The sequence below is a fragment of the Copidosoma floridanum genome, unplaced genomic scaffold (assembly GCF_036245765.1).
Source record: "Copidosoma floridanum isolate Cflo_tuat_1 unplaced genomic scaffold, Cflo_Japanese_pri ptg000014l, whole genome shotgun sequence".
Taxonomy (NCBI): domain Eukaryota; kingdom Metazoa; phylum Arthropoda; class Insecta; order Hymenoptera; family Encyrtidae; genus Copidosoma; species Copidosoma floridanum.
This window is the reverse complement of record NW_028321891.1, coordinates 7,079,098-7,096,251: the sequence shown is the minus strand read 5'-3', so window position 1 is coordinate 7,096,251 and position 17,154 is coordinate 7,079,098. Positions and strand designations below refer to the sequence as shown.

The window sequence follows — 17,154 nt, the reverse complement described above, 5'->3', positions numbered from 1 at the left end:
AGGAGCTAGGTCGCGAGGAGCCTCGCTCGTGGGTGTGGGGCGGACGAGACTAGCGAACGGGGGTGGCGGTTGAAGGGGCGCGCTCGCGACGGCTGCTTGTGTGACTCTGTTCGCATACACATATACCCACTGCTCTTATATATATATATTATCTTCTCTCGGGATGTGGGTCCTCCTTTGCTATAACTTTCCTATCGCGAACTTTGATCCGCGTGCATATGGCTCTCTTTTTCACCATCATCCGTGACATGTGCGTGAGGTGATGCTATTCTCCGTGACTGAGCTTTTTTTCGCGTGCACCCGCTACACGGGAGTGGGGGGGGGGAACTCAAGTTTTCCTTCCCTCGTTCCTTTGCGCTAATGGCTCGGTCTGAGTTCAAGAGCTGAAAGATTTAGGTGTACGTGGGAGGCTGTGCGTGCTCCGGAGCTCTTTGAAATATTTACCACGGCAGGAGAGCTCTTGTTTTCCTCGACAATCAAAGTCGTACATTCAGCCTACTTAATACGGAGGACTAGAAAGACCGAGCACATTATTGATGTACGTTATTGTGATTCAAAATACGAACGTGTAAATTGTCGCGAGCATGAGTATATTTGTGCTAGTCGAAAGTTGCCAGACTGTGGAAACGTATACACACATTGTACATACGTGGCATTCACGTGAAGACTCTTTTTTCTTTTTTTGTTTCTCCGAGTGCACTTGCGCGCGAAGAACAACGAGAAGAAAAGAACGCGAGCTAGGTAGAGACGGAGAAATGTCAAAACGGCATTGTTTAACGCTGTTGAAGTAACAGCTACTGTACCCCTGTTCTTCTTAATAATCCTGCTGACGTTACTCGGCTCTTTCGAATGAATTGTCACTCGAGCAAGAAAATGGAGAAATAAATGCTGTTTAATTCCTTCGTCAACTATGATGTTTTTAATAATCGATGTACCTACAGTAGCTATGTTTTTTTTTTTTTTTTTTTTTTTTTTCTCACCACGGTAATCCAAGACTGGCTCTCGAAGCCGAGACTTTTGCGGACCATTTTGTATGCACAACAACGAAAAAACGAGAAAAGTTATAACAAAAAATACCCCCACGTATACGCTCGTCCGAAGCGCTGCACTGTCAAAGTAAAATTATGCATCCTATACGGTGTGGTGTATTAATCTCGGGGAGACCGGAACGACGCACCACATGACGTCGTATGAATTCAATTAAGCCACGGTTACCATGCAACAATGCGGAAAGTTACGTGATCGGATGACGCGATGCACGTCTATAACTTTCCATTAGATGCTCTCTCTGCTCTTAAATGAAAAAAGAAAAAAAAAAAAAAAAAAAAAAAAAAAAAGAGAAACTATTTCGCTCGCTGTACACGCGAGAAATACTAGGTACACACGGTATTAGCGTGGCAAAATTTGAAATTGAACCATATTTCTCTCTCTCCCGGTTTATTAAGAAAATTGAAAATGCTTTTCCCCGGGAAAATGAATGCCGCTCTCGATTTTCATGCGCCCGTATACACATATACTTATACGTGTGTAGGTATACGACTGCCCGTTCAGTAGAAAACAGCCCGTCCGACCGTACCGTTTACCTTTTCTACTGATTTAGTGCACGACGCACGTGTTTTGAATATACGCGCTGGTCTCCGTGAGATCGATAAACCTTTGCATTTTTCGTTCGAAAGAATAACAATACCGATCAATTGGTACCACTGAAGATGAGAAGAGGGAAAAATAAACATTTCTGTTTTTTTTTTTTTTTTTTTTTCATTTTCAGAGCCAACAATGGACGAAGCGAAGTTGCTGCAGCTGACGATGCCGAGCCCCGACCTCAGCTCGTCGACCGCGTCCGAGCACCAGCTTCCACCCGATCGCCGGCAGCAGCGCTCCAGAAACAAAAATCCATCGTCCAATTGAGCCGAGCTAGGCCATAGCAAAACACCAGAAACGCGGTCGAGGTGCCGCGGAAGATGTAGTGCCGGCAAGTGGCCCTCGGCTGGCCGGCCCCCCGTACAACCCCTTTACTTCACAGCGATGTTCACAGCTACGCCACGATGAAGAAGCCGGCGAAGAGGAGAACGGCCAAGGACACCCGGTTCCCACTGTCACTTCTGTATTGCATTTAACGCTTACCCTCGTGTAAAAGGCACCTCTGCTTCGAGGCACAGCGGAAAAATGGTCGACCTCGGTGGCTACATCATCATATTGATGAACCACGCCGGCAAGATGAAGCTCTACGGTGAGTGTACGTGCGAGCGCATCTTTTGTTTTATAAGCACGTGCAGGTTACTTCTATCTCTGTTGTTGGTGGCCTTTGTTCGTATTTATTTATAAAATGATATGTCATTTCGCTGTTAAATACATCCCTAGGTGTGAGCGATTATATAGGAAAATATACCTGGGAATCCCACGCGAAAGATCAATCCGGTGGGACAATAATTTACGCGCAAAGCCGGCGCTTCGATTAAACCCGGAAATCTCCAAAGTGATTTCTTCCTCTCCCACGCCGAGTGACGCCTCCTCCACTCTTGGTCCCTTCTATTTCTCTCAACGCGAGGATATCATTAAATCCTTTTTATTCTTTCTTGCCTTCGTTCCCCCCCCCCTCTCTCTCTCTCTCTATCACACTCCTCTCAGTGCAAAGGAGAAGAACGAGAAGAAAGAGGAAAAGGTGGGCGGCGGTCCTGCTCTTGTAAAAGTAGAGAGAGGGAGAGAAAAAAAAGGGAGAAGCTCAGGGCGCAGCCTAGGGACGATTCCTCGTATTGTTCGGAGTCGTTATTCGCGTCCGAAGGATTTCCTGCTCCAGCTCCGTTCTATGTTGCCGGGCTCTTTGCAGTGCACGCTCGACCTCCTTCCTCCGACTTCTTTTTGATGATATTTCCCTCTCTCTCTCTCTCTCTCTCTCTCTTTTGGATGACGACGACACACGCACAGTAATTAAAACTCCAACTGTTTTCGATCGAGAAAAATATCCTCCCTGTCACTTTACTCTCCAGCTTGGAGGTGCTTTTTTTCTTACTCTGTCCCTTGTGTCAAGTTCACCGGTGCATTACTTCTGACAGATTTCAAAAAATTCTCATCCACCTTTTTCGGTCCAATAACGTGCAGATTTGTTATTTTTCGATGGCGCGAGAGTAATTGATTTCTATTTTTTCGCTTTTGGGCATCTACAGGAGTGCCTTGTATTTTCGTTGCGGCAAAAAGCGTAGCCAACTGAAATAAATTGCAACACTGGGTTTTTGGAAACAAGAAATTTAATAGACCATTCCAAGGAGTTTTTCCATTTGATTAAGCTCTTATTTTATAGGTACAATTTTGTTTTCATTTAATCAGATGATTTAAAGTCCAGTTATTAGGAATTCTATTTATAGCGTATACATTTAACGGTATGGTTTCAGACCCCTGCAAACATTGTCGCGAAAAGTTATGCATCTCAAAAGTATAAAACTTTGAACCCATTTTTGTTGGGCAAGCAATTTGTAACTTAAAAAAATCTCATGACAATGAAACTTGTTTTTACAACACCCACTTTCAACTATATTTGACATTCCACGGCATATCGGTGCAAAGGTTGTAGTTCTAAAAATATACATCTTTTGACAATTGGAAAAGCAGTAATTAACGTAGATTCAATTATTTAAGATTCACGTAAGGGCAAAAGAAATTTGCTCTACTGAAGTCATCTGCTTAAGCTTAGTTAACCTCAGAAATTCCATAACTCACCCATTACGACCGCAGCGTTGTAATCTCACGATTAAAAACCAATCTAATTTTCCGTGAACCCGTAACAATTGGATTTTCAATATCAACCTAACTTTTCGCAAGCTCGATCCCGTCTCTCGCCGCTGCTCTCTCATTACCACGTTAAATGATTCCCCTGTATTATTTAACGCAACTATACGAGTGTTACATGCACGTATACATATATGGGTGGCTTAAAACTGCCCTCTCTATTGACTCGCACCGCCCCCGCCCCTCTCGGGCGCTCAAAGCGAATTGTTCCGTTCATCAAGTACTTGGAGCTTTTGATGACCGACCACCGGAAGATTAAACGAACTCGGTGCACAACTATTGTGTTACATACACCTACACGAGTATAGCTTGGACACTGTTTGATTTCCGAATTTCCACCCCTACGCCCACTTCTCCCTTGGTTTCGATCACGCGTTGATTTTTGAGCTTTTCTTTATAAAAAAATATTTTTTCCAACCTCGAACCAATAAAACACCCGCGTGCTCGATACATCCCCTTTAAAAAGATCAGAGCCGGAGGTTCTCGCGGGCACCACCGGGGCATTACGAAAAGAGCCCAGTTACCTCTTAAACGCTGCCCTATTTTTATTTTCCCCCGTATATATAATATACGCTCGGCGCAACACAGCTATATATACCATAGACATAGACTTATTTTCCACTTGAACCCTGGATCCCGTTTTTCCGGCTGCCTGCGCAATGTCCCGCGTCTCTTTTTTTTTTTTTTTTTTTCCTTTCTCTCAGTCACCCACCACAACCCAAGGGATATCGATCCGTATACACATACGCTGTACAGCTTGATTGTCCGGCGCAGTGCAATGGGGCGGATGGGTACACTAACCAGGTGTAGGTTCTCTTCACGGTTGGGCGCTGATTATTTGCCGTTTTCGATACACCACCTCTCGTGCTCGCGTTGTTTTGCGTGTGAACGCGCGCGGGAGCTTGTTTTGCTCTCTATAAACTTTGAATTGCGCGACCCCCCCCCCCGAGCTGATTGCGAGGCTTAATGAGTTACCGCGTTTTTTTTTTTTTTTTCATACCGTTAACGAGTCTTGCTTCATTTTATTTTATTTTATTTTTTTTTTCCTCTTCTTTTCTTCATTGAAATTAAAAGTGCAAATGTGCCCGTGGTGGGGGTGTAATTTAATATTTCTCCGTGCAAATTAAAAATACCCGGCCAGAATAAATTTGAATAAACAGGAAAAAATACGGGAGTATATGCCTGCCCTCTTGCTCGCGGTTACAGAGGATGATTAAATAATAGTCCTTTTTTTTATGCTCGGCTTAAAACCAGGAGGAGGAGGGGGTGTGGGGTGATTATACGCGTGAGAAAAATCGTGGCCGCGGTCGCGGTCGAGTTGAAAGTTTCGAGTCCAAAGTTGGTTATTTACGTGAAGTATGTACGTAAGCTGCACGAGCGCGCCGCTCGTTTGAGGAGTAAGTTTGAATTATGCATGGCACGAGAATTTCGGAGGTTAAAGTAACGAGGGGAAATTCGACTGGGATGGGTTTTGAAGCCACGGCCAGCATTGATATGAAAGTAATTTGTGCGCGGAAAATGTTTTCCGAAGCTTTTTTTTTTTTTTTTTTTATTGATTGTTTGATTTTTTTTTTTTTTTTTTTCTTTGTCATAATGCTAAGAATTCACTCAAAATAATTACAGCAAAAAAATATGAGGTTTGAAGCTCTTCATCATGTACACTGAATTTTATATTCGCTTCCTTTGACGTATGCAAGTGTAAATAGAACGCGTTTGAGAGAGTCATTTCATTAATTTGAAAAGTTACGTGGTTTTTTGAAACTATTGATATTTATGCGTTTCCAAGTGCTAGCAGTGTTGGATTTGATGTATTAAAAAAGTTTGCGCAAGAGCCAAGAGTACCCAACCCTGTATCACATCATTATTTTTACGAGGTTGAGAAAAATATATGTACTTTTTAAAGAAACCGCTAGGGATTTTTATTAAACAATTTGTCCACGTATATAGAAATGCATCACTCGACTTTTTAGCTACCGGCCGATGCATGTCTGACCAAAACCGGGCACTTACTACTGATTTTCGCTCTTGAAAGAAAATGTTTACTTTTGTCGTTTGTACTTAATTAAATTTTTAAAGTAACAGTGAAGACGTTTCTTAAATACCTTTTTGCACAAAAAATGTTTCTTTTTTAAAACTTATCTCCTTCATTGACATTGAAGAATTAAAAGGTTTAAAATGTACAAAAATTGGCATACTTTTATAATGTTACAATTCCCGGATCAACGAATCCCCAAAAAAAAAAAAAAAAAAATTGACCCTTATACCCCTTTTCTTCCCTTCCACCGATACACCTTACAACCCCTTATAGTTTCCACCCGCATATGCTCAGCTGGAATGTTCCGCGTGTAAAATTTCATAGCCGGGAAATGAGGAAATTTCTAAGATAAGTCGCGCACGATCGCTCCGCGCCGTGAGAGGAACCGCATTCCACTCCCTCGTGTTGGCCGTGCTTTTATTCCGCTCTTCGGGTATGCGGTTTTTCCCTCCAATGAATAGAGCGTCAAGATAATAAAGCCCTCCTCCCCCCATCTTTTTTTTTTTTTTTTAAGCCGCTCAGGAGTATTCCCTTGTGTACAGAGCTCGAGCTACAGTGTCTTTTTTTCCTATACCATGCAAGGATGGCCCAGTAGCGCTCTCATACCGAAGGACTCCCGAAAAGCTCTTCTGGTCCGGTCGGATGAATTTTTGACGCGCAGCCCAGAAACGCGAATCCATAGCGCATCGATGTCGACATTTTTTGATGAATTAAAGCGCGTCTCACTCCAGTCGGGCCATTTTTTATTTTCGAGTTCGACAGGACCTCGTTTGCGCGCGAATATACAATGGGGTTGCATAATAATGCCAATGTGTTGCCGAGGTATATACGTCCATTCTGTATGTATGCACCACCGGGCGTTTTTAATTAAAAATGTTCACCTCGACGCCTCGAGGAACTATTTTTCATTCGCTGCACCATAAATCGTGTATTTAATACATGTGTTGATTAAATTAATGGATCGTAACCTGTGTTTTGGGACAGGCTCGCCGGCCGACAATGGCGACAACTTGGAGGTCGGTGACGAGATTCTCGAGATCAACGGTCGGACCCTCGAGAACGCGACCTACGAGGAAGTCATTAAACACATACACCAGGTGAGTAAGAATGCCCTTTTGTTTTTATATTTGCAAACGAAATTACGAGCTTCTTGATTTTCATCCAAAACGGCTACTCTTTTAACCAAATTCGAATCTTTGCGTTTAAACTTCGATATCCGCGTAGTACACCTCGTGCACGTATTATGGAAGGGGGCCTTGGCCGAGCTCCAGTCGCGATAATTTGCTTGGAAAAAGAAAAAGCAGGGCACCCGTCTAGCTTGGGTCCTTTTTTTATTATTTTGCGTATACCTGCATACCGTTTGCTCGGGGAGGGGAAAAAAATTACCCGTCATCTGGAAGAATTCCAGCTGTGAATTGGTTCGAAAAAAAGAGAAAGAGTCTCTGGAGAGGGGACGAGCGGAGGTGTGTGTTTTACCTGATGTACCGATCGATGGCCTTTGTCTGTTGCAGTGCATTAAATCCAGGACGATATGTCTGCGGGTCAAGCGGAGGAGTGGCAACAAAATGGGTATGGCTTTAACATGTTATGTGCACCGTTGCATGAGTATACCGTAGAGTAACACGGTAGAATTTTTTTTTTTTTTTTTTTTTTTTTACGCATCGTCGCAGGAAGTCGAAAGCTAACGAGCTGATGAATTTTTATGGCCAAAAACTCATGCCCCCCGCTCGGGGAGTGAAAGTTGGCAAAGACTCGCTGTCGCTCGACGCGAAACTTCTTAAGTGTTATTGCAACTCCGTGACTTGCCCGGACGCTCGTCAGCCGTCTGTTTTCCACGTGGGGATCGATACGCATCACATATTTCACCAATATCGCGAGCTGACGCGAGAACACAAACCCGTGGGTGGGTCCGATGGCTCAAAATAAAAAACACCAACTCCTTTTCCGAGCCTTCGATCGCTCGAGCCGTACCAAGGGATGTCTCATCCTCGTCGTCGAGGAGCCCTTCTCCTTTTCTCTTCCCCCCCCCCCTTGCAAAAGTTTTAAACTCGGCTCGCGAGAGCCTTTTCGTGTTTAAGCGAAGCTCGAGTGGAAGAAGCGACTCCTGACTCTGCCCCCCTAAAGCATTTTCCGACCCGAGGAAACAACTGGCTTCGCGGCGCTGCCGAATGTTTTGGCGGGGATTCAATTAGGCAAACGACGGGACTCTACGCCTTTTTCTTTACACTTCGGAGCGCACATTTCATGCAATGCGTTTCAGCTCCCCCTTTGAGTTTTCACCTTCTTTTGAACTCTTTGGCGAGCTGGAAGGTAAATGAATTCAGAACTCACCTCTCCGAGCCCACCGAGTGTATTGCATGTACACACAAATAAACTTTCTTGCCGAGTAATTTTTAATAACAAGAAGGGGAAAGAGAAAAATTTGTTCTTTTTTCAAAAGTACACAATACCCCTTGGTACACCCCGCGCGCCCTGTTCACGAGATACGTATTTATTTTGCAAAAGCACGCGTTTCCCATGTATGTATGTATGCTTCGTCCGAGATAGCAGCAAAAGTTTTTTTCCTCCTCCCACGGAGGGGGGGGGTGACTTATGAGATTTGAGTTTGCGCGACAAACACACGACGGACTTTACGATGTATCGGGCGCTTTCGAGCACAATGCCTGCGGGTAATCTTTTGCCGTGTGTACACGCGTAAAGCCGGATTTTGCGCGTTTTGTCATCCGGCGTCCAATATCTCGTGCGATAAAAGAGGATCGGCTGCGTATGAGTGGAAAAAAAAAAGAAAAAAATCAGCCACGATGACGTTACTCAAAGCTTATGTACATATATGTATATCTCTTTGACGGTACATTATGTTGCGGCTCGATCGGTAAGGAAGCTCGAAGCGCTCACCTTTCCCATGATAAATCGATCAACGTCCAATCACCCGCTTTTTCGTTATCATTAACTCTAGGCGACAACAATAATTAAACAAAGAAGGGTCCACGTGATGAAAAAAAACAGAGTAAACTCGATGAAACAAAACGCTAGCGAGCAGCAACGAATCGGCAACGGTCGGTCGGTCCGTTCCCCAGGTAATTATTATATCTATGTATCGTGTGCCAGGTCTATCGTCCTCTCTCGGTTGCTCCTGCATTGGCGCACAGGCCGAGGTATAAGTAGTAACAGGCGCGAGTGAGACAGACCGTCGGACGTATATATGGCTGTTGGTGGAGGAGGAGCGAATGTATATAGCCGGGCGAACGCCAGGAGTAAAAGAGAGAAGGAGAAAAGAGCGTGGATACAAGCCACACCAGGTAAATAAGACAGAGAGAGAGAGAGAGAGAGAGGGCCGGCACGAGGCTCCAGCTTGTATAATACGCGGAGGCACAGGTAAGGCCTCTGCTCCTGGCTACATACGTGTCAGTTTGCTTCCCGATCTTTTTCACGGTGCTTCGCGCTCTCTCTCTCTCTCTCTTTTAAACTCTCGTCTCGGTGCGTGTCGGCGTTCTCCCGCGCGATTCCCCTCCTGCGTGGTGGGTGCTTGAAAACATACGCTTGCATCATCAACCCCCTGTTTTTTTTTTTTTTTCATTTATTTTTAGACCGCGCAAAGTGTGCCCCGTTACGTGTAGTTACCGATCATCGAAATCGGCACGAACCAAGTGCGCGAGCTGTCTTCGTCGAAAACCGTGAGGAAGAATTGCGGAGACGATTTGGTGAAACGTCACGGAAAAATAATTAATCAACAAATAAAAAGAGCGCCCACATAGTGTGGCACTCGAATTGTGCGTGCGTGCGTGGAAGAAGTGTGAAAGCAGCTCGTGGAGCACACGCACGTGCGATAATGGCATGGGTAGCTGTTGTCGGTGCGTTGCGCGACCCGCACAGTGTTGATGATAAAATTTGAAGCAAATAAAAAAAGAAAAAAACAAAAAGGGAGACGACAATTTTCCGATCTTCCGTGCGAGCACCGATTTTGGACCGAGCGAGGATGCTGCACAGCACGGGAGACGATGGCGGAACGAAGAATGAAATAAATATATAGGTAGGAGGATGCGCTCCTCTCCGTGGGTGCACTTTTTTGCAAACCGATCTGTGCGCCTGTGTCGAGCGGAGCAGGCCCGGGGGCAGATGCTGCGCGAGTATAAGAGCACAGAGTGTTGGTGTGTGTGTGTATGTGTACACGTTTGCTCTATCTATATGGACGCATGTGTGGGTTCTGTGCTCGGTTGCGCAAGATATTCGCAAAGTGAGAGTGCTGCCTGCGCCCGACTCTTCTACACCACAACCGAGTATAACATATATGTTACAAGCCTGGTATTCACGTGCTGGGCGTTATGTCGTATACGAATTTTTTTAATTATGTCGCTTTTGTCCTCAATGCACCGAAACATGGGCGTGGATTGAAAAGGTTCAAGGTGCAAGTGAGGTCGAAAGTTGAGTATGCACGTGTACGTGTATCCTTACAGGGGGGGGGTCCGTGGATGTATCTACTCGATTGCCGTGAAGTGCAATGACATCCGGCTATATACATATGGATGCTGAACGATTTTCGCGCTCACCTCCGCGCAGTTGTTTTATAATTAACGTACCTCGTGCGTGAATCGCGCGACGCTCAGGTATCTCAGATCGGCAAATGTTTTCTACTCGATTGGAACGGAAATAATTCAAACGCCAGCGGTGACTGATTGAACGGCTGATTCATTGCGTTGGGATGCAAAACGATTCGATCGCTGTTTTGGAATTCCTCTGTATAGGTGCACGCACTTATCGTGCAAGTGAGTAGAATCGTAGTGGGTATGTTTCAGAAGAATTAACAATTTTTTTTGCAAACGAAATACTTTTTTAATTATTCAAGTCAAACGCAACTGTGCGTAGCGTCGTCCTTGTTAATTAATTTAAAACGAATTTTTAAATACATTATTTCGTACGACTAATAAAGCGTTAAAAAAGAAAGCATCAAAAATACGAATGAAAAATTGCGCAGGGATTAAATTTTTTTTGTTTGAAATAAAACGTTTTGAATATTTTATAATTTGGCACCGTTAAGCATTTAATTAATTTGTTTGAACCAAAATATTAGTCATTATTGAACGAAATTTTTTATCTTTTTTTTTTTTTTTTTTTTTTTTAACAGCACTCCCATGCAGCTTATTTTACAAATTTTATAAAAAAAGGAGCACTTTTTGAATTTTGATTAAATCTCGATGGAAACTCGATACCACAGGTCTGCCCGACACTTATACTCGTCCCACTTAGTCGACGAAGCCACACACGCGCCTATACCTGTTATTTTCGTTGTCATCTCGGAAGAGCCGGTTACGAAAACTCGATTTCACGGAAAACCCAACAACAAAATATTCTTCGGTGGTCCCTTCGCGCACACAGTGCCGTATAATTTTACCAGACGCGCCGCGACAAATATTCAATTTCATATCCACGTAACTTCCTTCACTCCACGCGCGTGCGTTCACTTTTCTTTTTTCCCCTTTTCCCTCTAATCAGCAAAAATACTCGCGCGAGTTCTAATACCCACACGCTCGACACATACGTATGGCGTGTACAACCCGTTAAAATATTTTTGCACGATACACACACGTTATATCCGTACCTATACATTATATACACATGGGGTGTTTAGCGACGCATCTGATGCAATTTATTCGCTGGTGCTTGAATGTATCGTCGAGCGCTCGCTTGAAATTCAACTTTAAACGAGGAGACGTCTAATGTTATCGCGGTGTATCATCTCACTTCGTATACATATACAGTGCTTTCTTCCAATATCTTTCGTATAGGATACGCGCGGGTGTTCTATCTTATGTTCAGAGCTGATGCGTCTCCTTTGGGTACGAACATTTTACACCAGAAAGGAATTTCGAAAGTGTGCGCTTGTACGAGCAACATATACGCGGTGGCAATAATGGCTATAATGTACAGTATAGCCGAACGGTTTTGCGATAGCCGCTCGCATACCTACGTATATATATGCACGCGACCGTGTGTAATGTTTCGGTGCAAAAATAGTACAGTACATATTTATATTCACGGGACGGAAAAGAGAAGCGAGTAATTGTTTTTTCTTTTTTCTTTCTTTCGTTTTCATGCCTATGGAACATCGCTGCTCCGTAACAGCTCGCGAATGACAAGTTTTGCTTTTCCGTATTACATTATCGCATAGGTATACGATCTCTCGACAATTTGTGTAACAAAAGCATTTTTTTTTTTTTTTTTTTCTTCAGTTAATACACAAAGCCACGTGACTCACTTTAACGTTTTGATCACCAATAGTTTTTTTTTTCTTTTTAAGGCAAGGCCTTTGAAACACTACGATCCGTTTGTCGCCGCGAAACATATTGCATTACCTTTACGTATCCACAATAATATAAATATAGTCATGCGCGCGACACACGCGTTTAAATCGATGCGGGGACTTTCGATCGATGATTACGCGAATAGCGCAATTTTATTTTTCCCGATTCTCGCTATTATATTAACCACACGCGAGCAAAAACGAGGAGCACACAGAGCGTGTTTTTTATATTACCTCGGCCCTTGAAATGTGAAAGGCTATATACATACCCACGTGCATACCACCACGTTATTCGCGTCTCATAGCTGTATCGCGCGTATTTATATGCACTACGTGTACAAATGTAAAAAAAAAAAAAAATGCATAAGCAGCATCGTTCGGAGATAGGGTAATCAAGGTACGTATGCAACGCGATTGAATAATTCATCTCGGTGGCATTCCGATAGGACATTTTGGTTTTTTTTCTTCCGAAACGCTGGCGAGTTGTTCATTAAATTTGTTTGAAACGAAGGACAAAAAAATATCAGTAACAAGTCCAGTTCGGTCGAAATAGTTGGATAAACGAGTAGATCCGGTTAATAGACACCCGAGCGATGATAATTCATTTCGGGGGGAAAAAGAAGGGCGCGACAGAGAATTTAATGGCACAAGAGCAGTCGAGCTAAAGTGCATGGGGGGAAAAAAAACGCCGAGTCCGCGATAATTGCTTTTAGATCGCCCCGCGTGTACGCACATTTACTCCGCACGCGCGAGCGATAGTCGTGGGGCACTTTGCTCGATTTAACACTTTATGCACGAAACTCGAAGGGCTTGAAACTCTCCCGCCGATCGACTCGGGCTCCGTGAATTTTCACGATTACGTAACGCGCCACGAGCCTCGAAATGACGTAATCTTTGATTCCACCTGTACATTGTCGTGATGCTAACAGTGCACGAAAACAAATAAGCGCCGATTTCCCATGCCCGTTGACGAGAATCAGGCCGCGGCAGCAACTTGTTTCCGCTATCCATTAGCTCCCCGTATAAGCGTTATATCGCGCCTAAAACTTTGCACTCCATTGTGCCCGTCGTATCGCCGAAACAATTAAACTCCCTCCCCCACCCCCTTGCATAGCTGCGCTCTAAACTCGACTCGCCATATATATATACACACATTCGGTCTTTTCGAAAAAAAAAAAAAAAAAAAAAAAAAACATTCCTTCAGAGCCAACTTCAATTTCCCCGAGCTCCGCAGGTCAGCAGAATTAAATGTCCAGCTCGTGCATTTTTTCAAAGCGTGTGTATAAATATATGTACGTAGAGGAAGGGTATGCACGCGTGTACGAGCTTATACGATGCGCGTCGCGGGAGCAGAGAGGATGTGACGCTAGAGCGGAACCATTGCGCGCAAGCGGGGAAGGGGAAGTGCAGGAACTTACTTCCGATGGGCAACTGTCTCTATTTTTTCCTCCGCTGGTGGTTTTCGATTCATCGGGAGGGACTTTTTTGTTACCGATTGCCGATCGAGTGATTTTTTTTTTTTTTTTTTCGTATACATATACACGTATCAAATTAACGTTTTAGTTAAAAGTTGTACGATTTTCCGATTTTTATAGTATACAACGTATCGACTGGAGCTTAAAATTTGGCGTCTGTATCCTACTTAATTGAATCGGCAAACGAGCAAGGAATGAGTTTTATCGCACGTGCCGCGTCGCGCTTCAAACTACGCAAGTACATAATATATATACTCACGCAACGTTATATAGTTATTTCCAGAGAACGAAGTAAGAATAAACTCGAGCAAAGAGATGTGCACGGATATAGGAATCCTCATTTTATAAGTACGTACACATGTGCGGGGCAAAGTTTTTATTTCCAAATGCGCGCACGTTGGGAAGTATCTACTTATCTCTCGAGTCCGCTTATATTATATACATGGTATAGTTTTCGAAGGAATTAAGAGATACTGTGTGCTTCTCTGGCAGTCGGTGCGGGTAATGCCAGAGTGGAAGTTCCCTTGATCCCTCGCCCATGTATGCTCTTGATCTCATTATGGTGTATATAGGGTGCACGGGTATAGTGTGCATAAGTAAAGTAAGTACAAGAGCAGGTATCTTTATACGAGTAACATCACATGTATACACTGCGCACGAGGATAGTTTCGGTTTATGGGTTCGTGATTCGTCGCTGGGCAACTTCATCGTCAAAACAATTGTTTGCTGTGCAGTTGTGCACACGTACATACGCGTATAGAATGGGAATTGCTTCGCTTGAACAATCACAAAGTGGTACTTTAAAGTCGCGTACAACCTGGGTGGAGTCAAAATTTATCGAAATAATTTTAGTTCCGATCAACGGGGGTTACTCGAGACGAGGACACAACAATCATTTTTTGGCAGAAATTCGACTACAATATATTTTGATTTACAAAATAAATCCACGTTAATTGCGTATGAATAATAAAGTTTTTTTTTTTTTTTTTTTTTTTCCATGGTCACTTCGCTAATCTTATGTGTTATAAGTAAGTACGCATTGCAATATTTACACATTGTTGTGTTATTATACTAGTACCCACCCTATGAGCAAAATTTCGGTGAGATCGAATAATGAACCTGTATAGAAGTCGTCGTCTACCAAACTTCTCTTTGATAGACAGAAAACAAATTTAAACAAAATCAAGTGACAAAATAATTGAAAAATGTCAAAGCCTCTTTCAAATTACATCGTGAGCAACAAAATATAATTGCAATCATTTTTCAAGCTCAACATGATCTCTTATGTTGAATCGTCGAGGACAAGGTTATTTTATTAAAAAAAAAAAAAAAAAAACTATATATATATATATATATAGAAGAACGTAAAATTGAATTAACAATAAAATGCTGTTGACAAGTACGTTTAAGGATAATCAAACCCTTACTTATATACCTTCCACTCCGCATCAACATTGCGAAAGTAGCTCCTAAATTCGCTAGTGAATGTGATGGTTCTTTAGTCGCAGTATCATTAAAAACATAAGATTCACTTTCGTGCAATCGAAGGATGTTCCTGATGTTGAGGAATCGTATTAACAAACTTGAAGCGAGGCCCTCCACTTTTCCCTAAAATATTGTTCAGTTCGTCGATTCGTCGCTGAACCATTTTAATGGCCTCTGATTCCATCGACTTGACGACCACACCCTTAAAAACCGTCGTCATAGTTCTGATGATGAAATTGTACAGCCAGTCCATTGGATGATCTTTGAGCTTTAGTTGGGTTGACCTGCAAAAGGTTTTTTTTTTCTAGTAACATTTCGTGTGGTCGAGTCTTTTTTTTTTTGTCTTTGCGATTAATTACCCCGCGTGGACGAAGTGTAGTCTTCTCAATCTTGCCTCGTACGTTGCAAAGTCCAAATCAAGGGCAACGTTTACTTTTAGATTCCGAATGTCACCAACTAGCAGGCCAGTCCTCTTGACGAGCAAAAATTCGATCGAGTACTGGTAATCGAACTGAAATGCGTCGTTGAGATATAATTAATTATAATTGAGTCTCAATTCACAGATAACCGTTTCCGACAATTCATATCAACGGAATAATTTGTCACTGTCACCTTGAACAACACCTTCGTGATAAACAACTACGCTGCAGCCTCAATGGCTAATAAAAAAAAAAAAAAAATCATGTACAGGTACAAAATACTCACTCCGATGTGGTCCCATCCCAAATTCAAGATCAATGTTATGGCCCTCCTCCTGTACAAAGTAACGCAATCGCCGGTTCGTCGTACGTTCTTCAACTCCCTCAGCTTCCCTTTGTCCAACACCAAATGGATCTGCCAACATTATTCATTACCGTACACGTCAGCACAAAGTTAATTTCCGTCAAAGTACTCACGCTTTTGGCTATCGATCTTAGCACGTCGTCTATGTCCAGTGGCTTTTTCAACGGCGACGATGGCCCCATGGACCTGATCCATTCGTCGACGTAGCTATCGACGTTCACCTGGTAGATGATTTCTCGCGTGGCATTGGCATAGGTGCCCCTGTCGCAAACAAATTCCACTATTCGAGGAACCGCAGAGCCGTGATGGGCAAAAATCTACTTGATAAACTTACGCAACGTCCGTGGGAGCCTCCACGTTGCCACAGCTAGTTGCACCGGAGAAGACAAGCACCAGGGCGATCCTGAGGAGGTGGCACCTCATTTTCCCGGGACTTTGTCGCCCGAGCGAAACGAGTCCGGCAAAAAGTGCGCGTGTGCGCGAAACTCGGGTGGCCGACTGCTATTTATTGGAAAAATTGTCGCGCTCACGGTATATGTGTCATTAGTCGGGATCTCTGAAATCCCTGCCTGGATTACGTTTTGCAGCTCGATTCTCGCGCGCGTCGAGCATCTTATCGGTCTTTCGCGGGTCACCTCCTTTTTCCGGTCTATACGAGAAAGAAACGCAAAAAACCTTTACTGGACTACCCTCGGTTATCGATGCTAGTACACTAAATTGGAGTACCGCTGCTTTGGCCAATTACTCACCGCGAGGTTGCACTCGGGGCTTATTTGTCCATCTGCGCGATCAAATTCAATCGCGTTTCTCGCAGAGATAACTTGCTGAAAGATAAATGAATTTCTTGTCGCGTGGACCCACGTACTCACGACAAGGTTATTGTTTGGAAACGTCAAAAAAAATTATATATGTGTATATTTATAGTGATAATGATAAAAATATTTTGACCGATGCAGAAATCGTTGATCTGAGATTCGATCGATGCGAAACCTGTGGAACTTGAAGAGCATCCAGCATCGTCAATCAAGTTTATCACGATGATATTGGGAATAAAAAGTCATTAATAAATTCATCCACAGCGCCTGTTATCGATGCTAATGAGATAAGGTACTAAATACCCACCAATCGCTAATACAAATGACGCGTACTACGCAAAAGTGAACGGGTATGTTGTACTCTAATTTCAAGTGCACGTGCACCGAAAAAATAATCGGAACAATTAAATCTACGGTCACATGATCGCGCCGAGTACTGACATTGCTTTGTTTGTCAATCATTTGTCGTTGGGCCAAAAA

The 17,154-nt window shown here is 43.3% G+C and overlaps 1 protein-coding gene across 1 annotated transcript in view; it reads left to right on the top strand.

Moving 5' to 3' along the window:
- The first annotated feature begins 1,774 nt into the window (after positions 1-1,774).
- Positions 1,775-17,154, top strand: part of LOC106636192 (uncharacterized) — an 86,772-nt gene continuing 71,392 nt past the window's right edge. Inside the window, exons 1-3 of the mRNA XM_089592063.1 lie at positions 1,775-2,230; positions 6,803-6,915; positions 7,330-7,387. Of these exons, the coding sequence (XP_089448189.1) occupies positions 2,167-2,230; positions 6,803-6,915; positions 7,330-7,387 (235 nt within the window). The 5' untranslated portion in view covers positions 1,775-2,166. The remainder of the gene's footprint in view (positions 2,231-6,802; positions 6,916-7,329; positions 7,388-17,154) is intronic.